The sequence below is a fragment of the Mustela nivalis genome (genome assembly GCF_964662115.1).
Source record: "Mustela nivalis genome assembly, chromosome: X".
In the NCBI taxonomy this organism is placed as follows: domain Eukaryota; kingdom Metazoa; phylum Chordata; class Mammalia; order Carnivora; family Mustelidae; genus Mustela; species Mustela nivalis.
The window spans coordinates 35,730,074-35,752,899 of NC_139040.1; the positions used below are offsets into that span (position 1 = coordinate 35,730,074).

The 22,826-nt window shown below is 41.5% G+C and overlaps 2 protein-coding genes across 3 annotated transcripts in view; one reads left to right on the plus strand and one right to left on the minus strand.

Moving 5' to 3' along the window:
• TRPC5OS (TRPC5 opposite strand) overlaps nucleotides 1-19,368 on the minus strand; it is a 57,524-nt gene extending 38,156 nt beyond the window's left edge. The window contains exons 1-2 of the mRNA XM_082716432.1: nucleotides 19,293-19,368; nucleotides 17,243-17,319 (exon numbers count right to left, since the gene is read on the minus strand). The gene's annotated coding sequence lies outside the window, so the exon portion shown is untranslated. The remainder of the gene's footprint in view (nucleotides 1-17,242; nucleotides 17,320-19,292) is intronic.
• TRPC5 (transient receptor potential cation channel subfamily C member 5) overlaps nucleotides 1-22,826 on the plus strand; it is a 256,603-nt gene that overhangs the window by 192,368 nt on the left and 41,409 nt on the right. For both annotated transcript variants that reach the window (XM_082716419.1, XM_082716418.1), the window contains 3 exons: nucleotides 6,918-7,254; nucleotides 8,649-8,788; nucleotides 13,676-13,998. In XM_082716419.1, coding sequence (XP_082572545.1) covers nucleotides 6,918-7,254; nucleotides 8,649-8,788; nucleotides 13,676-13,998 — 800 coding nt within the window. The remainder of the gene's footprint in view (nucleotides 1-6,917; nucleotides 7,255-8,648; nucleotides 8,789-13,675; nucleotides 13,999-22,826) is intronic.

The window sequence follows — 22,826 nt, forward strand, 5'->3', positions numbered from 1 at the left end:
ACATGAATATAATTTCAACACCTTGATCCAAAGCAATAAATGACAGGAGCATTTCAATCACTGTGGCCAGGCCAGTAGGTACAATACTGGGAAATTCAGCTTTCTGCCAGCCTCAGCTCACACCATCCATGACTGCCCAAGTGCAGTGTTGAAGGGCTTGTTCGATAGCATCAGCCAAAACAGGGCTCCAGTCCTGGCCCCACCACATACCACAAATGTGATCGTGGGCTCAGTTCCATCATCTGTGAAGGGAGTTTAATGCTAATACCTGCCTTTAAGATTGTTGTTAGGTGATGTATGTGAACATCTGATACAGGGACACCTGGGTGGCTCAGTTTGTTAGATGTCTGGGATCGAATCCCGCATCAGGCTCCTTGCTCAGCAGAGAGCCTACTTCCTCTTCTTCTGCCTGCTGCTCCCCTGCTTGTTCCTTCATTCTCTCTCTCTCTATCTCTCTCTGACAAATAAGCAAATAAAATCTTAAAAAAAAAGAAAGAAAATCTGTTACAATGTTTGGTACACTGTAAGAGCTCAATGTATGGAAGTTAGTTTATGTTAAGAGTAGTTCCCCATTTCAACTTCCAGGAGGCTTGTCTTCACTACCACACATCACTCCCTATATACACTAAGGAAAGAAAGCTTTGGAAAGAGCATTCCACCAAGGTTCATCCATCATATACCTAGTTACTCAATCACTCATTTAACAAATATTTATTCAGTGCTTACCTTGTGCCAGGCATTTAGCAAAATACTGGGAATATAATGGAAACTAAGGCATGCTCTTAGTTTATGACATGCTCTTAGTTTATTAGTTTAGGCAGCCCTTTGGCTTTTATTTTTATTTTTTTAAGCCTCCTGAAGAGGAAATTGGGAAAGGGCTCTATCCTTTGCACTAAGCCACAATCCAACAATCCCAATACAATATCACTTCCCATGAAAAGTAAAATAGTCACAAAGGGAAAACACTTCCAGAATGGTGGAGTAGGGACTTCTGAAAATCCACTCCTTCAAAAACACAACAAGGCATAGGAAAAATATTCCAAATAAACATTTTCACAATTCTGAAAATTAACCAAAGATTTGCAACAACCAGAGGAACATGTATTCAAGAAAAACAGCGGAATCTTGGTAAGAGTAGCAAGTTTTGTGATATTTTAACTTGCCTATTCCTCTCCCCCTTTACCCAGCCCCATAGCAGTCTTGAAAACCAACAGCCTTGGAACCACAGCAACTGTGAAAACCAACAGCTTGGCAGCTTCTCCACTGGAAAGGAGAAGACTGGGTTTGGAGCTCCCCCAAAAGACCCATCCCAAAAGAAAATCGTCATTATATGACCTGTCTGGCAACTCCCTAGGAAAGCTCTATTTACAGAGCTTGTGTTTATGTGATCTTATTCAAGACCAACAGCCCTTTCCCCTAAGGGCATTTGTTGAAAAATTCAGCAGCAACTGTTTCATATCACAGCTGCCTGAAACAGTGGATAGCAGTTGAGGCAAACAATAGGCTTATCAAAAAAATAATCTGGATCCAGAAATATATAAAAAGGATTGTAGATGAAGACCCGGTGGAATTCATCCCAGTAGTGTAGGAGTGATTTACATAACAAAATCAATTTATTACATTATATTCATAGAAGGAAGGGAGAAAAACATACATAATCTTTCAATTGACGTAAGAGAAGTACTTGACATAATCCAACTCCTTTTCATGATAAAAAAAAAAAACACTCAAAAAATAGATAAGAACTTCCTTAACGTGATGAAAGCCATCTATGAAAAAGCCATAGCTAATATCACACTTCATGAAGACCAACTGAAAGCCTTTTCCCTAAAATCAAGAACAGGACAAGGATAGACTTATTGATAAATGGAATAGAATTAAGAATCCAAAGTAAACCCTTACATTCATCATTAGTTGATTTTCAACAAGGATCCAAAAACAATTTAATGGGGAAATAACAGCTTTTTCAAAAAATAATGCTGGGACAAGTGGATATCCACATGCAAATGAATGAATTTGGACCCCTTTCTCACACAATATGCAAAAGATAATTCAAAATGGATCAAAGACCTAAATATAAGAGCTAAAGCTATAAAATCCAGAGAAGAAAACCTAGGTACAAATCTTTGTGACCTTGGATAAGGTGATGGTTTCTTAGATATGACAGCAACAGCACAAGCAACAAATTTAAACACAAATTGGACCCCACCAAAATTAAAAACTACAGCTCTAGTCTCTACAGTTTGGCTCTTAGTGCAATGAAGCATACAATGAATACACACTCTGCTGTTTTTCCTGCAATCTCTCCTTCTGAAGCATTCTTAAAATCGAGTAGAGATTGATTAAATAACCCATCAAATTTGAACTTCGTTATGCAAACAGGAATCAGGATTGTGCTTTCAAGGTTCACAGATGTTTTGGGCTTCAATACTACATGGTATCTTAACAAAAACTTCCTTTATAATATTCTAATTGCAGTTTGTTCTGCCAGAATCCACACCACCCTACACTATGCTTATCAGATGTAAAAACAGAAACTAAAAACCTGTCCAAACTGTAAAATCACCATCTTCAGCCAAATCAAAAATCAGAGCAGAGGCAGTGAAGACAGAGGCTGGATGGTAATATCCTATGTTAAAAGAAGCTTCGCCTCTGTACTTTATGCCTAAAGGAAAGTGAATTCTTTTTTTTAAAAGATTGTATTTATTTATTTGACAGATAGAGATCACAAGTAGGCAGAGAGGCAGGCTCCCTTCTGGGCAGAGAGCCCGATGTGGGGCTCAATCCCAGGACCCTGGGATCATGACCTGAGCCAAAGGCAGAAGCTTTAACCCACTGAGCCACCCAGGTGCCAAGGAAAGTGATTTCTGGGGTCAGAATTCTTGGAGATACATGACAGGAAGTCCCAGGTGGTCATAAAGACCAATGCTGACATGGTCCAAATATTTGGTCCTAGCAGCAGTAGGGAGCAACATCATAGTACAGGGATTGGCAAACTACAACTAAAGTGTTAATTGGCACGGGGCACCTGGGTGGCTCAGTTAGTTGAGCATCTGACTCTTGATTTCAGCTCAGGGCATGATCTCAATGTCATGAGATCAAGCCCTGCATTAGGCTCCACAATCATCAGGGAGTCGGCTTGAGATATTCATGCGCTCGCTCTCTCTCTCTCTCTCTCTCTCTCTGCCCCTCCCCTGCCTCTCTCCCAAATAAACAAATAAATAAATCTTAAAAAATTTAAAAATAAAAATAGTGTTACTGGTGCACATACAGCCACACCTATTCATTTACACATTTACATATTGTTTATTCCTGAATTTCTACCAAAAGAGTTGAATAGTTACTACAGGAACTATATGGACTTCAAAGCCCCACTTATTAACTATCTAGCCTTTTGCAGAAAAAGTTTGTCAACCTTTGCTGCAGACATCAGTACATCAGTCCTGATATCTCCATTCAGCATTGCACATCTCCGTAAACCTGTTCCAGCTTCAGTGTTCCCACTCTCAGCTGATGACATTAATAGCTACCAATTCTCCCAAGAGAAGTCCCTCTCCCCTTTACACTCAATCCCCATCTACTCCTTCACTCCCCATCCCTCACTACATCCTGCCACTTCCTTCCTCCTCCTCAGTATTTTGCATCTGAGCATGGCTTTCCATTTCCACTGCCATAACCTTAGTCCAAGTCACAATCATCATATGCCAGATTCCTAACCAGTCTTCCTACCTCGAGTTTTGTCCACTTTCTGCCTCCCATTCATCTCTCACTTGATCCCCAGAAGGATCTTTCTAAAGTCTAAGTCTGATCCTATCATATGCATAATCATATCAGCAGCTAAGACTGAATGGGCCCTAACTATGTGCTAGGCATAATTCTGAGTGTTTTGTATGTAGTAAGTGATTGTTTTCTTTTTTCAAGAGTTATTTATTTTTTTAAAAGATTTTATCACCTTATTTGAAAGAGAGAAAGCAACACACAGAGCATGAGTGGAGGGGAAGGGACCGGAGAGGGAGAAGCAGACTCCCCACTGAGCAGGGAGCCTGATGCAGGGCTCAATCCCAGGACCCTGGGATCATGACCCGAGCTGAAGACAGAAGCTTAGCCAACTGAGCCACCCAGGCAAACCTATTTATTTATTTGAGATAGACAGAGCATGCATGCATGGGGGGAGGGGGAGAGGGAAAGAGAGAATCTCAAGCAGACTCCCCACCCCAAACACAGAGTCCATCCAGTACAGGGCTCAGTCCCACAACCCTGAGATCAGGATCCAAGCCAAAAATCAGGAGTTGGATGCTCAACTGACTAAGCCAAGCAGGGGCCTGATAAGTGATATTCTTCTTTTTTTTTAAACAATGAAACAACACACTCTGATAAGTAATCTTAAGTCTCACACCAACCCTAGCTGGTAGATCCTGTTTTTATCTCCATTCTTCAGATGAAAACACTGAAGAACAAAGAGAACCGATGCAATCTAGCTCCAGATTCTACAGTGGAGGGTCATAACTACTCTATTATTCTAAACACATACAAATACACACACTCACACTTGCACATACTCACACACATAAAAAACATATTGCTTATGGCTCCCTATCTCTCTTAAAAAGAGCCATACTATTTACAGTAGCCAAAGGTTATCATTTTCACCTTCTGTAACCCTTCTCTACTTCTCCAACCACATCTCCTGCCATTCACAGCTTTGCCATTCCAGCTATAACCACCCCAGATGGCTCTAGTTCCTCATACAGGTCATGCCTTTAGTCATGTCATCTCCACTACTTTTGCTCTTCACTCCCTACTACTTTTCCCTCCCTACACTTAACCAGCTTCTACATATCATGTAATGCTCCACTCAGGTATCACCTCCACCAGGGAGCCTTGGCTGAGCAGTCCAGATTTGCTCTCCTTTGTGATCCCATTATGTTTTGTTCATATCCACTTTAATTTTAAGCCCTTACTATACTGTTTTAAAACTGCTTATTTGGGCGCCTGGGTGGCTCAGTGGGTTGGGCCGCTGCCTTCGGCTCGGGTCGTGATCTCAGGGTCCTGGGATCGAGTCCCGCATCGGGCTCTCTGCTCAGCGGGGAGCCTGCTTCCCTCTCTCTCTGCCTGCGTCTCCATCTGCTTGTGGTATCTCTGTCAAATAAATAAATAAAATCTTTAAAAAATAAATAAATAAAAAAATAAAAAAAAATAAAACTGCTTATTTATATATCTGTCTCCCTCACTAGACTGTGCACTCCCAGTGCCCTTCCCACAGCATCTAAACATCTTACCCTTCTACTTTTCTGTACTTTTTTAAGAACTTTTTCATCCCAGCCTCTAGCATAGGTTATAATGCCAAAAAGAGTCATAAGAGACTATAGGATTGTGTCTTTCTGTGTGATACAGGACATGTTGGGGATCATAAGCATCTTTGAACAAGATGAGATCACATAATAAAAAAACTTAGAGGTTATTTTTGGTAGTTTCATAATAGTAAAGTGCTTTAGGGTAGTCTAGACTTCCAAATATATAATGGCTCAAACATACTAAAATACTCTCAGGCATGTAACAATTCAAGGCAGATATCGGCAAGGTAGTTCTCCTCTATATGGTCACTGACAGACATGAGCTGACAGAAACTCATAGGTTATGCTGGTTACCATATCCTAGTCAATGAGAAGCAGAAGAAAACATGGTGGAACACACATAAGACCTCTATAAGCCAGGCCTGGAAGTACCCCATCATTTCTCAGCAATCCCGTTATTAAGAACTTAATCATGTGGCCACATCTCACTGCAAGGGAGACTGGAAGGTGTAGTCCGGCTGTGTGCTTAAGGAAGAGCAGAATGGTTGTAGTGGGAAGCCAGTGACCTTCACAGATATGCCAACAGTAAAGTTGGGCTAGTCTACCTTGGGTGTTCGGTAATTGATGCAAGAATTTGATTTCCTTTGCCCTAGTAAGCTATATAGTACAGCTCTGTTTAAACTTTCCCATGGGAAGCCTGGAAATATGGGCAGTCTTTAAAATCACGGCTGACGGCTGAACTCCCTATTGAGTTGCTTACCAGGAAGTGGCAGTTTGATGATGACTTGCAATGCTGACGATTCCTTAACTATTAATCACTGACACTTTGGAGATTGCCATTAAGTAAAATCCCAGCTGGGTTAGTACACAGTGCTGCAGTTTGGGCCCCCGAATACTGTTCCCTCTTCTGCATGTCTAGACTTGAGAGAGTGTTAATAGATGGCAAAGCAGCAAGCTGATTCACTGCTAGCCAACCAAAAGGTGCTCGAAACCAAAGTGGGAAAGAGATAAAATCAAGCAGGGAACTCATTTCCATTCTAAACCACAGCCACAGACATGAGCTTATTCTCTGCCAGTTTGTGTTTTCCCAAACATAGTGCATGTTTGTTGATGACATCACGTAAGCTCAGGGAATGAGTAAAAGTGAACCAATTTGAAACAAAATGTCCCCATGATTCTCTGCTAAGAGACATGGATATTCCCAGAAAAACTATGTAAAACAGCTGCCCAGGCTCTACTCCCAAGGGATGCTCATTTAGTCAATCTTTGGTGTGACCTGGGAAACTGAATCTTTTCATGTTCACTGGATGATTCTGATGGAAAGCCAAAGTTTGGGAATCATTTCTCTAAGATGATGGGAACAAGAATAGGGAAGCATGACAAAGCACAAACCCAACAGAGTGATTTTGCCTAATATGTGAAACAAATAACCCTATGGAAAATCCAGTCTCATAGCTTGACATGTAGAGACATCTCTGGGATTAGATCCATTCATGGAAACCTGGAAAATAAGCTTCTTCTGGGGATTAGCCATGCAGCTTCCTGTAAACTAGGAGAGGTATTATGAATGTATACTTCCACCTGGACATCCAAGATGCCTAACTTGTTCTCTTTCTTTCCCAGTTTGTTGCTCAGCCTAATTGCCAACAGTTACTTGCCACCCTGTGGTATGATGGCTTCCCTGGATGGCGACGGAAACACTGGGTAGTCAAGCTGCTTACCTGCATGACCATTGGGTTCCTGTTTCCCATGCTGTCTATAGCTTACCTCATCTCCCCCAGAAGCAACCTTGGGCTGTTCATCAAGAAACCCTTTATCAAGTTTATCTGCCACACAGCATCATATCTGACCTTCCTCTTCATGCTTCTCCTGGCTTCTCAGCACATCGTTAGGACAGACCTTCATGTTCAGGGGCCTCCCCCAACTGTCGTGGAATGGATGATATTGCCTTGGGTTCTCGGTGAGTCAAAGAAACCAGGAGCTATGGCTAGATTGCCTGCTGCTCCTGTTTAAAGACAGTAAGTACTGGAACAGGCAAATGGACCAGCCCTGAATTAGGACATCTTTTCTTTGTGCCATAGGGAAACCTTTTGTTGGGAGTCTCAGAAATGTAGTTCCTTCTTCCCCAGACCCCAGTCTCTTAGTATTACCTGGCCCACAGTGAGACTGACAGTGAACCCAGGGCTTAATTCTGCTAACCTAACATCTTCAATGACAGGAAATTAATCTGTCAGTTGGTGTGGAAGAAAAACCAAGTATCAGTCAGAATGGGTTTCAGCTAAGCTAGGCATAGCAAATGTTAATCAGTCTATTCAATGCCCTTCCTATAACTCAAGAGCAATTGAACCTGTTGCTTTCTTGAGGCTACCCCACAGAACCAGTGCTTATTCAGGGTCCACATCCTATATGGGTAATGATTCCACAATCGGGAGGGGAACCTGAGGAATTCACACAATTCATGGTAAAAGTAACTTTACCAGTAGTCTCTAAGCATAGCTAGATTGCACTGGACCCTCCAATGTATTACTATCCTCCAAATCCTTGCTACTCAAACTGTAATTCCCAAATCAACAATGTCAGCATCACCACTTGGGAACTTGTTAGACATACAGAATCTCAAGTCCCACCCTGTATATAGGGAATCAGAATCTGAATTTCAACATCATCCCCAGGTGATTGACATGCACTTTAAAGTCTGAGAAGCACTGCCTTAGACCACAGCCACTCCTTTTACTGGTTTCTCAATTCCAAAACTCAAGAAACATCTACATCATCAGGCAGAATTCTAGAACCAGCCCCCCCACACACACACACAATCAGAGGAGAAAGGAGAAAAGAGTATTCTAAATTATTTTGGGCCCCATTGCCTAGGGTTAGCCTCAACATCCGGTAATTCAGTTGGCAGTTAGCTAGTTCATCTCAAAACTTACTAAGTTTTCCCTCCAGCACATGGTGGAAACTAAGGACTACAGGATAATATTGACCTCACTAGTTTATTAACATAATTAGTGTATTTCCTACTTCAAAATGGGAATAGGTTGGAATCAAGCACCCAAAATTGCAGCAGCATTCCAGTAACTATAATAGCAACGCTAAGAATAAGTAGCATCCAGAAAAATGTAACATATGAGCATCTTCAGGTAAAGCCTATCAAGTTTGGTGAGTCCACAACTGAGAAGTGATGCAGGAGAGAAAAAGAGGCACATTATTATTATCATCTCTGGGGGCTTCACTCCAGTGATCTCAATTCATTCATTGTTTTTGCCTGTCTTTATTCAGGGGAATCCTACTCTGATGACTATGATGACTCTTTTGACCCTGTCTAGAAATAAACCTCTTGCCACCATTTTTTAGGTTTCATTTGGGGGGAGATTAAGGAAATGTGGGATGGTGGATTTACTGAATATATCCATGACTGGTGGAACCTGATGGATTTTGCAATGAACTCACTCTACCTGGCAACTATTTCATTGAAGATTGTGGCCTATGTCAAGGTAAATTGGAATGTTTGCCATTTTTCTTATGCAATGATTTGTGTTACATTAAGCTTTATCATGGGGGGGAAAGTGCCTTTGACAGTCCACTCCATGCAGGAAAGTACCATATAAATAGACATTCTTTCAATAGTTTGTAGGTAGTTTCCACTTAAGAATAGAGCAATTTGCAAATGAATCTTTAGCTTCTTAAACTGACAGTAGAAGGATCTTCAGCCACACACCCACCCACTCAGTTAGTGTTTGAATCCTTTCTACAGTATCCTTGCCAAATGATCCACCGATGTTTCCATAGGTCAGGGGACAGAAAACACACTGAATTCACAATCTCCAAAAACCTCCATCAACACTTGCCACTTCATTAAAAAGTGCTATTTTATGTTTTTCTAATATTATTTTCCCTGTGACACATCCATTAATAATCTTTCTTCCCTGTGGGGTCAAACAGAACAAAGCTGTTCCTTTTTCTGAATAGTGCTTGCAGTGTGAAGCCATCTCTCCCTAACTTGCTGATTTGACTCTTCTCAAAGCTAAGTATTCACACTTCCCTCAAGTGTTCCTCATATGACAGGTAGGGGAACCCTAGAAACTTCACTGCGGGAGATAGAGATCTTTAATCATCTCTCCCTCCCTTATTATTTCCAGCTCCAGGATGATCATTCAAGCTGTTATAAATCCAGCTTTTTGAGTATCACTCAGCCTATGCCTCTCTACCAATTCAGATATTGAATACGTGCACATGCACACACACACACACACACACACACACACACACAGGTTATCTTAATGCTTTTCCCACATAATGTACAACCTAAATTATCCTGAAAAATAACTCATGTCCAACATCTCATATTGGTTAGTCCCAGGCTCTAGGTTCAGATTTGGTGCTCATTAGATGATAGAATAGCTGGCTCCTTCTACCCTGAGTTGAACTCCTCCAGCATGAGGAAAAGCTGACAATTCAGTCTCCAAGATTGTCTAGTCAGTCATGCTTTTTGGCACTAACTCCCACATTAAGGAGTTTTAGAATGGGAATATGGCTGTCCCCCAAATCTCCAACAACTTATTTTTATATCCTTAATATGCATATTGTATAAATTTGAGGACCTTGGGAGCTAGTTATGTGGAACATGAATATTGAATGCAGTCATGAAACATTTTTGAAAAAAGCCAAAGAGTATGCCTTATACTTGTGGTGATCATTTAACACATACTTACAACTTTCTTACAAGAAAAAGCTGGTGAGGAAAATGTCTGAATCTCTCTGGTTAATGTGCCTGGATGAAATCCATGTGATTTTGGCACTCTGCTGACTAACTAACACTGTTTGCCTTGGGAAAAAACAAAACTCTTCCTTTGGAAGTGGGAGTTATTTACAGGAAGGACAACAGATTATCAATCTAGAAACTGGTGGGTTTTGCTTAAACAGGGGAATTTAGAATAAATGATCAAGAAAAGGATTTACTCTTGGGATATAAACATGTGTCTATAGATTCCCAACATTGGCTAATTTTATAACCTATTCAATTTCACTGGCAGGGATTTCAAGGAGCTAGAAATTCCCCCATCACATAGTGGAAAGATAAATCAACTATACTAAGCTGAATAAATGCCTCGCAACTGATAAATACTTAACCCAAAGAAAACAATTGCCACAAAATTGGAGTTCTCAAAAAAAAAAAAAAAAAGGAGGAGAATTTATGAAGCAAGGCATGCCACATGCAGATTTGGATTTGCAATGAGAAACTGCAAATGGTCAGTCTGGTCTACTCATCCATAGAGGCATACTAGTCTGAGATGAACTTCTCCAAGTAGGCTGAGACAACCTCTATGAGGTAAAGCCACAAAAGCTGGTACCCATGCCCCTTGAACCATTTCTGGTCACTGTTGTACTAAGGTGGTACAGAAATACCATGGGATAAGCTGTTCTTAGAGAAGATCCTTTATTAGAGCAAAAACAATAGTCAACGAGATTATATATATATTCCACTGCAAGTGGTTTGCAACAACAGAAACCAAAAGGCAAGGCACATACCAAAGTACTCAAAAGGAACAAATACACATAACATCGGCCCTCAGTGGCCCCCAGATAATCCTACAAATGGAGAATAATTATCCTTGTGTCTTCTAGGATAGTACCACCTAGATTTATCCCAAGACCACCTTATCTGAACTTTGATACCCATTGAGTTATGGCCCTTTCTTCATCTAGTACGTGGCTGAAGACACAATCTCCCACTCCGTCCTTATTATTATTAAGGCCCTACCTTAGGCTGGCCCTCTTCATATTTGGCTTCTGAAATGATAGACTCCAATTTATACCCCTTTGAAAGACATGGATGCGAATTTTCAATCTGGATTCTATCTCAAAGAATATAAGAAAAATTACTTGCCTCCTAGTATCACTAAGTAAAGAATCAGGAAACCTGAATGTAATCCTTGTTCTGATACAATCTAGATTACCATAGGTCATCCTTCTACCTCCTTGAGCCTAAGATTCTGCCTCTGCAAAATAAGCAGATTGGACTAGATCAGTGGCTGTCAGCCTTTTAACTGTTTCCATGAAACCATATCTTGAAGTTAAAACTTATTCAAAACCTCAATATATGAGAGAGCTCAAAGATTGAATTTGGATTGAGGAATCAATCTTCCAAGCCTTTTCTTTGGCTCCCAGAGCGGCTACAAAATGCTTCTACTAAACCCTCAGGCTTCAAGGAACACAATTTGCAAACCACTTGTGTTAGATCAGGGGCCATCAAACTATGGTCTGCAAACCAAATTTGGTCGGCTGCCATATCCATATGTTCACTTATTCCCTATTATTTCTACAATGAGGAGTTGAGTAGCTGTAAAAGGGACCATATAACGCACTAACCAAAAATTTCTATCTGACCCTTGACAGAAAAAGTTTCGCTGACCTTGACGCTAAAAAATCTCCAAGTTTATTCCTTGCTTTCATATTCTATAATATCTTCCTCCAAAGGTAAAGATGTAAAACACAGATTTGCCGTAAGAATCCTTTTTCATACTTCTGAATGTTCTACAAATCCAGACTCACTGTCTCCCGGGCACCAGACTTCCCTGTGCTTACAGCTGTGATTATAGAGGGAGGAAAATCCTGAATTAAGAGCTGTGCAGGTTCCAGTTGATAATTTCTAGTTCTAAAATATAGGTCTGTTTCATTATTAATATCTCCATGTCTCAGAGCTCAGAACTTCTAAAAACCCATCTAACATATATGCTGTGATATCAACTATCATTTGAGTGAATATTTAATAGAGATAATACTAGACCAAGTGTGTTGAGATCACAACTTTAGGCCTGGCTCTGCCACCAGCTTGCTGTGTGATGAGAAGCAAGTCACTCTGCTACCTGGATTTCAGTTCTCCCACTTGTAAAATAGGCCTGAAGATACCCACCCCTCACAGCGATGCAGCCAATGTGGGGTATTTTTGGTGCTGTTATTTTGGGAAGGAAAAATGCAGGGATATAAGATTTGGCCAAGAGTATATAAAACAGATTATCTACCTAAAGTTCATCTGAAACGGAAGCACAAGGGTGGCAAGGTTTCTCTCAACTCCTCTAACAGAGAAGAATATTGGATACACACAAATGATTTTAACAACACCAGTTTTGTCAGTTGTTGGAACTGAACCACAGTTTAGAAATGCTAACAATATAATTTGGCCCCCAATGCAACATTTTCTCAGAAAAGTTGTTTACATTTAGTCCTGAGAAATTGTGATATTTAGATGAGAGCTCAAGGCAATATGCTTTGGATTGAATTCCAGGCAAAATCTACTTCTGTCTTGGGGAAGGTAATAAGCAAGTTCTTATATTTCTATAACATCTCTCCTTATGGAGTACACACTCTCTCACATATGGACACATAATCACAAACCTGTGCAGTGGACAGGAGTAGATACTATCCTCATTTTACGGTGAAATGGAGAGATACAGGCAGTTTTAAGTTAACAGAGCCCAAATCTGTTATAAGGCCTCACAGTGAAGCTATCTTTCTATAAAGCTGCTCCTAATGTTCCAGGAGCTGGAAGTCCAGAATGGGGCTGAAAAATGGGTAACCAACCCCAGAAACACTGGCTCTTCCTCTCCTTCAACTCCCTGGCTCTTCATTTGTACTAGAAGGACATGTGGACTTGTAGGGCTGTCAAAGGAACTATAAAATACATGCCTACACCACCATGTGGAGCAGTACTAAATTCACTACCTGGAAGGCTTACACGCTATTTGTAATTGAATGAAATACATTACAGACTGCTAAACTGCTAAACAGAAAACTGAGTAATGGCCCTCTAAGGTTGCTCTAGCAGCCCCAAACTGTGAGTCAGCAAGGAGGGCAGGATGAACACTGCACACCGAGGAGGAAGAACCTATCCGTCATCCTTCAGTAACTACAAGTTTTCTGTGGTACTCAGAAGGAAATGGGGGCCTGGGGAGGTAAATCTAAACAATTTTGATAGGAATCTGAAATTTCATTAGGAAACAGAGTAATTTGTCCCCACTACCTTGGGCATACCGATGGCTCTGTTCCAGTGACTCTCCCCAACAATCTGGTAAACTCAGAGTTAGAAAATGTCTGTGGATAAACCACAGGTGGTTGCTCCAGATGATTGCTTCAAAATTCATTTTTCTCTGTGTAGATGCAGGGAATATATTTGGGTGAGAGTGGGAGGAAAAGAGTTATTAACATCATATATTGATTGGATGGGGAAGGGAGACAAACAGTGCCATGCACACGGCCTGTTGTATAAATGAATGCTTGATGCTTACTTTAGTGGCTTTGTTTGGGTACTAGACAGGAGAAAAGAAGAAAAAATTTTATAAATGCTCACTGTACCTCTCACCTTGTGTACTTGTTTCTTGCAGTATAACGGTTCTCGTCCAAGGGAAGAATGGGAAATGTGGCACCCGACCCTGATTGCAGAAGCGCTCTTTGCAATATCCAACATTTTAAGTTCGTTGCGTCTCATATCCCTGTTCACAGCCAACTCCCACTTAGGACCTCTGCAGATCTCTTTGGGGCGCATGCTGCTCGATATCCTCAAATTCCTCTTTATCTACTGCCTAGTACTGCTGGCTTTTGCCAATGGATTGAACCAGCTTTACTTTTATTATGAGACCAGAGCGATCGATGAGCCAAACAACTGCAAGGGAATCCGATGTGAGAAACAGAATAATGCCTTCTCCACGTAAGACCCTCCCCCCTCCCTGGCCTTTTTCTGCTTTCTCTTTCTTTGCTCTATTTTCAGTCCATAGCTTTATCACTGTTTTTTGACAGTCCACACAAAGCTTACTTATGGATCAACCCAAAGGATTTCTCGCTATAGAAACCTTCTCACTATAGAAGACTAAGAAAGGAAGCAGTTAGGTGAGAGAAAAGACACATACATGGGCTCCCAGGAACTCCTCTAAAGAGCTAGTTCTAAATAATTTTGGTAGGAATCTTTGAAAAGGGGGTAAATAATTCCTCACTCCTAAAAGCATCACTAACCAAGGAAATGAAAGAGCAAGGCTATTCCTCTGAACGAGTGATTACCAAAGCTAAATTACGTATTCTGAATCAAGAACAAAGAAAAAGGAGGGATGCAAGACTATCTTAATGTAGATTGGGATATTGTGATGTATGATAAGAAATGTGTATTTGGCCTTCCTGTTTCTGGCACAGAGCTCCTAAAGGCCTTGGAATTTCCTAAGGGCCAAGACTGACAAAGGTGTCTTTTGTTGTGTTAAGAAGGTGACTTTAGGAAAACAACCTAAGGATGGAGGCTGGTTGCCAGGAGAATCAACCTTAAGTGACTAAAGGGTTGAAACATTCAGTCCCACCCCTCAAGCACCAGGGAAGGGAGGGGAGCTGAAGACTGAGTTTAATTAAACCAGTGGCCAATGAATCTAACCAATCATGACTATTCAATGAAGCATCCACAAAAACCTTAAAGGACAGGTTTTGGAGAGCTTACAGATTGGTGAGCACATGGGGATTTGGGGACAATAGGGTGTCTGGAGAAGGCATGGAAGCTCACAGATTTGGGTCAGTCTGAGTTTGGACCACTAGACTCAAAGTCACCCCTCAAGGTAAAAATTGTAGAGGACAACAGAAGGTCCCTCTAAGACCTCTGGTCACCAAGAAGGTGGTCAGTGTGGGGGACAGCAAAATTAAGAAACTACTGAAACCAGAGAATTCAGTATGAAGGAATTGTTTTCATTTTGTGGATATCATCAGCTTCCTGAAGACCCATTAGTAAAACAGATTATGAGAGTAACCAATTTAGGAGCTGTGCCTTTAATTTTGAATACTGTACAGTGGAAGGGCATGTTTGGGTTGATACAGGACCCATAGCTCATGACTAAACAATCACAGATGACTATATGTGATCCAGATACAAAGGAGGCTATTCCCAAGGGAATGACCAGCCCAGTTAACTGGATAAAAGCCCCTGTAGGGCGTGTTTACCCTGAGAGGGGGTACTTCTCAATTCCCCCTATCAATGCCAAGTGGAATACCCCAGATGAAGCCGCTGACATGCTTCCTATACAAGATACATGGAAATGACTTCAAGATGACTGAGAAATCTGCCTGCTGAATCTGCCCCCATTACTCAGGTCATAGTAAATGCTGTGGTTAAGGAGCCTCTTTCACACAGGCACCCCATATAACCTTACGGCTGCAAAACCAAAAAACACTCTGGGAAACCTTTGCAATTTGATGTCTCAGCTTTCTCTCATGGGTCTTAATAAAAAAATTAGGTTAATTAACAGTAGAATAGGAAAAGGCCACAAAGTGGACGCTTTTAAACAGTTATTAAGGAATAAGGTGAATAAAGCAAATATTGAAAGGAGCAAAACAAAGAGGAAACAGAGAAGAGTCCCAGGACTCACCCCACAGGATGGAAATCTTTAGGTGGTTATTAAGAACGGAGATGAATAAAACAGACTTTGACAGGGTTAAAGTAAAGACTTTAACACAACACTCCCAAAGGTTTGGATGGCCAAAGGGACTCCATACTGGTCCCCCAACATTAAAGGGCCCAAAACAAGTCTACTTTATTTATCCCAGTTTGGAGAACTTTAAAAAGCCAGCAGGCAAAAATTACAATGAGAAACCTAACCAGCAATCATTTGGGGCAGTGTTTGGACAAAATAAGTTAAAGACTGACAAAAAGGCCAGGGTTCCTTGGCTCAAACTCTAGCTGGGAACCCAAAGTCTTCTGTACAACAGTAAGTAAAATGATTAGAGGGTGGAAAAGAGAAGTTTCTGGACTCATTCATACAGAACTCCTCTTAACTGTAATACCAAAACCCCTTGGTGATGCCCTGACTCAGGCTGTAGTTAGATTGAGAAAATATAAAAATGTAAGGATAGGGACACCTGGCTGGCTCAATATATAAAGCATGTGACTCTTGATCTCAAGATCATGAGTTCAAGCCCCATGCTGGGTATAGAGCTTACTTAAAAAGAAGTAAAAAATTAAAAATGTAAGCATCAGGGCACCTGAGTGGCTCAGTTGGTTAAGCGACTACCTTCAGCTCAGGTCATGATCCTGGAGTCCCGGGATCAAGTCCCACAACGAGCTCCCTGCTCAGCGGGGAGTCTGCTTCTCCCTCTGACTTTTCCCCTCTTGTGTACACTCACTCTCACTCTCTCTCTCTCTCTCTCACTCTCTCTCATTCTCTCCCTCTTAAATAAATAAATAAAATCTTATTTAAAAAATGTAAGTGTCAATAGGATCATAAAAGTTAGAATGTTTGAACAGGCTTTATGTAAAAACCTTGTGTCTCCTTTACCTAAATGTTTTTATGGGAATGGATATTATGTCTGGCTGAGGAAAACCTCCCCTATCTAGTATTACAAAACCAACGCCTGTCAGTGAAATCCTAATAGAGACTGGAGGTAAGGCCATAGGAGTTGATGGAATTAAGGTAAAAGTTTATAGGAGAACTGGTATGTTTGAACAGGCCTTATGCAAAGTGGTTGCATCCCTTTTGCCTGATTGCACTGTGGGGATGGACATTACATCCTACTGGGGAGCATTTCTATTCCAAAACAGAACACATGCAAATCCACCCTTCAAGCAATATTGATGGGGAATGCTTCATAAGAACCAGTATGACTGCCTGAGTCCACACAGTGTGGAACAGAAGATGGAATGCTGGGAGGGACAAATTCTCTGGGCCATAGGCCAAAGCAGAGCATAGACAGGGCTTAGAATAAAAGCTCATGAGCACCTCCCAGTGACATCTATATGTCCTTTCATAGGAGTAAGCTAGAGATGGGACAGGCTGAAGGCAAGATTTGAATCAGTTCACCTTCTGGGATTAGTTTAGCTCCCCTAGCATGGATCAGAAATGTCTCCCTTTTCCCATTTGAGACACAAGGAGGCAGCTCATGAAGCTGTCCATGAGTCCACTGCTGCCAGACACATGGAGTTTGTGTACCTTTTCTTTGTAAACTCAACGTCTCCTTCCTTAGGACCTTCAAGCCTCCAAGATGGCTGTTATTTCCCGACAAATCACTGTTAGGGGAAACAAACAAGAAGAAAATAAGCACACGATAGGAAATTTGTTAGATTTCAAGAGACGTCCTGGGCTTACGCTAGACTCAGTGTCCTGTAACATGTCCATCTCAACCCCCCCAGTTCTGGAAAGTGCCACTCAACACTGGTATTTACAGTAATGACCCCAAGCTCATGAGAGGGTTTTAGTCATTAAACTAAAGTACATTTTTTCCCCTTAATCCTATAAACTAAGGCAGTTCAGTGCCACACAATTCAGATGTCCTAGAATTGTGTTCAGTAACAAAGACCAGAGGAAAAAATGAGTTTCTGCTCACCCCCAAGTTGCACCAAAAAAAAGGGGAAAAAACAATGCTATGTAGCCTACCCCTATTATTTGTTTCTAGCAGCATTTCCTAAAATGGGTTATAAATAACCACAGTTCATGGGGATGTTAAGACACGTAACTATGATCCATTGACTTTTGGAAATGCTAGGACAAATTTTAAAGGATTTAACTGTGGGTCTTCTTAGGTACTTCATTGTGAATCCACAATGTAAGAAAAGATTACCCCAAATGCATTGGCCAGGATGATGTACCAATGAACAGAGTTTGAAAAATGCTGACTCATGCCACTGTGCATTTTCAGTCCCCACCCCCTCCACTAGGCCACACCCCCTGCCTCTTTTCCCAGAACTCAAGGGAAAATCTTGCATGGGGAAACGGCACTCATGTGAAAGGAAAAAAAAAAAAAGAAGTCAAATGAGTTGATGAGAAGAGAGTGGGATTTTTGGTTAAGACAGCCAGGAATGTATAACGGCAACCAGTCACCCTGCTAGTGCCTCTTGGCTACGCCCTGCTTCCTCTCCTGTATTACTCTAGAGGCAGAACTCCTCTATCAACCTGTTTTCAATATGAAGAGCAATGCTGTGGTAGTTTGAGCACCAAGAGGCTGCATTTGTTCACATCAAAGTGTGCAATAGAACTGAACACCTGAAAGTGAGGTGCCTTCCAGGAGGCCAGGTCCCCTGTCAAATTGCTCTTCCATGTAAACTCTGTTGAAGAAGTTTATGAAATGCCTTCTTGCGAATTTGTATAGTCATTATTAATACCCCTGTTGCCAACTTACATTCTGCTCCCATCACTTGCCCAGCAGGGACAATAAACAAGAATGTGGACCTGGCACACTCAAAATTATACCTTGGGGCATCAGGTATAAAGAAGCGTTGTCATGCTGGAGCCAAATCAGCAGTAATACCACCTCAACTTTTCTTCTAGGTGTTGATTTTTTTTTCCTCCATGGAAGTCTGGCTCAGCTTAACATTTTCCTTTAAACACCTCAACTCCGGCATTTATAATACCTGCTAAAATATACACTATTTCGTCAGAGCATCAGGAAAACTCATCTTTTAAGACAAAGAGAAAGCAAGCTCATTTATATATCTGACATAAACTGTGCCATCGGCTTATTGTCATCCGTTTCCTTCCGATTCTCCAGAGACGCCTTTGCTATTCTTTGGCTTTAAAAAAAAAAAAAAAAAAAAAAAAAAAAGAATAGAAAAAAGAAAAAAAAAAAGATATTTTTCCCAGGCACACAATTCAGGAAGACCTCACCATCCTTACTGACAACCACATGACCATACTATCGGCAGTTTTAAGTCTAGTACTCCATCCTGGGGACACCTCGCCTTCATCTACTATTGAGAGAAGTAACCGGGAAAGCATCAGCATTCTGAGGGCATAGAACCTGCGATAGAAAAACTGTGGAAGTGGCAAGAAGCTAACTTGCCTATCTTATGTCTCTTTCTGAGGTTCCAGCCCTCCATTCCAGATACCTCCCGAAAGCACATGGCTGTGCCCCGGCGTTTCAAGCACAAAATGTCGACAGCTAAATTCCGTTATCTCCATATCCCCACCCCAAATCTATTTCCCCTTCAATTCATCTTATTAAATGCCACCAGCCAGAATCCTAGAAGTCATTTATGACTCTTACCCTCTTCCGTCCACAACTCGTCCAGTCTCTCACCAAGTCGTGCAGCTGAACTCGGTAAATCTCTCCTGAATTTAGCCTTTACGCATATGCGCGCTCATGAGTGCACGTGGGTGCGCGCGCGTGCACGTGTGCGTGCGTGGGTCCGCACACGTACACACATGCGCACATATCCCTACCCCCATCCTTTACCCCCCACCCCCCACCCCCCACCAACGGGTCTCCCTGCTTCCAGTAGTCTTTCTCCTCCAAACAATTTCCCACCTGCCTCACAGAAGTTTCTTCCTAAACACCAGTCTTATCCTTTTACCACCCAGCTTCATGCCTGCCAGGTATTGAAATCTTCCCCAGTGTAAAATCCACTTCTTTACCATAACACACAGGACCTTGATAATCTGGACCCCACCTTTCCAGCTTCTCACTCCTCTTCCCCATAGGTAACACCTTGTTCTTCCCAACTACAGGAAAGCATCTTGGCCTATGGGCCTTTGCACATCCCACACCATTCCCTCTGCCTGGCTGGAATGCCCATCCCCACCTGGCCAGCCTGGAAAACTCTAACCCATCTTTCAAGCCTCTGCTGAAAAATAACCTGCTCTTCTAAGTCTCTTCTTACCCATTCTAACCCCACTCTCAGTTACAGTCTCCTTCTGTGTTTGTTTCCTATGGCATTCTAAGCACATCTCTGTGACAATATAACTTGTATGTTAGTCGTTGTTCACTCTTTCACCCACCAGACTGAGATTACCCCACTTTAGAAGCCTGGTACCTACCACAGAGGCCTAAGACGTAATGATGTTCGATATGCCCATCCGATCTTCAATCTAGATTTATGTCTGCACTGTCCCTACTCATATGGCTGAAGTATCTGGCCATACTGAAGATCTGAGAATCAATTATTAACACATGCAAAGCACTTAGCACAGTATCTGATCCACTGATACTCTGCTGATCCACTTTTAGCTTGCTGTCAGAGAAAATCCTTGGCATTTCTCCTACATCCGTCATCCTGAATTTGGGCACTTGGCCCAAGAACAAAGCTTTACATTGATCCCTATTAAATTTCCTCTTGTTAGTTCCAGCCCATTGCTCCATGATTTTGAAACCTTTCTGAATCTTGGTCTTGTCATCCCATCTATTAGTTATCACTCCCAGTCTTGTATCATCTGAAGATCTTAGAAGCTTGCCATCTATTCTTATCAAAAGCATTGATAAAAATGTCAAGACAGGCGTGATATTCACTGGGTGGAATATTGGGCAGCTATTAAAATGATACACATGCAGATTCTATATATACACAAAAAGTAACATACCCTAAATATGTAACTCTTAAAAACACAAAAATTGTACACACTATGGTTGCAGCTATGTATAACTAGATATCCAAATGAATGACAATCTATAAAGACAATAAAGAAATGTAAAGGTTGACAATAATCATGAAAGCATCTAATATTTACTGAATGTTATGTCTAGACACTAGTACAAATGAGCTTTACATGAATTAACTCATTTAATCCTCATAACCATGCTATAAGGTAGGCATTATTATTATTACCCATTTTACAGATAGAGAAATTAGGGTACAAAGCAGTTACACAGGTTGTCTCCAGTCGCACAGATTGTAAGTGGCAGAGTCAGGATTTCAATCCAGGCATACAAGCTACAGTCTGTTCTTTTATCCAGGGATGCAGGTGTAAGACTTGTTTGGTGAAGTTACACAAAATTTGTGGAAACTTGAAATAATCATGAATACATACAAAGCCATCGCAGGTCGTAGCAGTGACAGAGCAGTTCACTTGGGACCTCCTTGTAGACCAACTCCATTCATTTGTGGCTATTCCTACTTAATCAGTAGAGATTTCTCTAGCCAGCATTCAGCCCATATTGTCCCATCTTATTGCATGGATACAAACCCAGTCCCCATCAAGAGTTCTTTATGTTTCTGGCCAGGTTTTAAATATTGTTGTTGATTGTCTCCTGCTTTTCCCCCTATTTTAAGTTCATAGCCTTCCTGCTACTCTTATCACAGGAGGGTGCCAATTATTTGTACTTTCCTTAATACTTCTCCCATGGGTACTTCTCCCATCATCTTTAACAGATTTATTCAACAAACATGTATTCAGCAACTGCTATGTGCCAGCCAATGAGGGTGTCCTTATCCTCAAGAAGTTCATAGTCTAATGAAGAATATGAGTAAACAATTAGAATAGCTGCCATTTTTTACTAACATGGGATGAAGTATTTGTTTCAGCAAAACAGTTGCCATTTTTAAAGCCTATGCCAAACACTGTGCCTAGTGCATCATATATGGTATCTTATGTAATGGGGAAAAGTGGTTAAGCATGTGGGCTCCAGGACCAAAAGAGCCTGGTGCAAATCCTACCTATGCCACTTCCTACCAGTGTGCCCATTCTTCGCTTTAGTTTCTCATCTTAAAAAAAAAAAAAATAGTAGCTATTTCATAGGGTTATTCCAAGAATCCAACATTACAAGACAAGCAAAGCACTTAGCATAGTAGCAGACATAATAAGAGCACAGTAAATGTTACTAATTAGTATTTATCCTTCTGATAAACTATGGGGTGGTGTGTGTAAACAATAGATCTTGGAACACTGAGAAAATAAAATTAAATTTTAAAAAACCATTTTAGAGATGAGGAAACTTGAAGTTTGAAGGTATTTCAGTTTTCCAATCAAATCGTTGATAAGGGCAGGAGTCTAAAAGTTTGCTCTTAGCCACTCTCCTATACTGTCACTGTGATATATGCCTTTGTGGAATCGGGCTAAGGTACTGTGGGAGAACAAAAGAGGGACATCTAACCCAGCCTCATAAGTAAGGAGGTAGGGCAGGACAAAGAAGAGGTGGGCAAAGAAGGAGACAGGATGAAAGTGGAAGCTAGAAGTTGGGAGGATGGCAGGAGCATTCCATCCAGAGTTAAAAGCTTAGGAAATGCATGATAGAATAAGAAATTGCAAGCCTGGGGAACTGCAGAATGGGCATGTGAAATCCAGGATGACATGACTGCTCGATCCCTGGACCCTGGAGTTATGACCTGAGTTGAAGGCATACACTAAACCACCTGAGCCACCCAGGCACCCCTTACTGAATGTTTCTATGCTCGAGGTCATTCAACTTCCAGAGACCCTGGTTTTTCAAACTACCTTTCCAATTTTCTGCAATTCCTTTCTGTTTTTCTGAAACACACCCACCCTGGCTTCTGCTCTCCAGCTACCAGCTAGCTGCTTGTGCTATTGCTGGCCCCCCACCTGTCCTGATTTCAGGTGGCCCCTGGCACATCCTGGTTGTGCCATCTTAGTAGAACCAGACTCCTGAGCCCCTTATCTTTCCCATTTTTAATATGCTGCCTGGCTCTGTAATGCACTGCATTTGCTGGCCCTGACTTTTAGTCTCTCCTAGAAATTCGGACCCTGTGCTAAGTCTGACTTGCCATATTCTGGTTCTTGTGCCAACCGGCCCCCTGAACTCCAGTCTCTCATCTTACTTTTGATTCCTCAAATGCTTCACAAGCCAGCA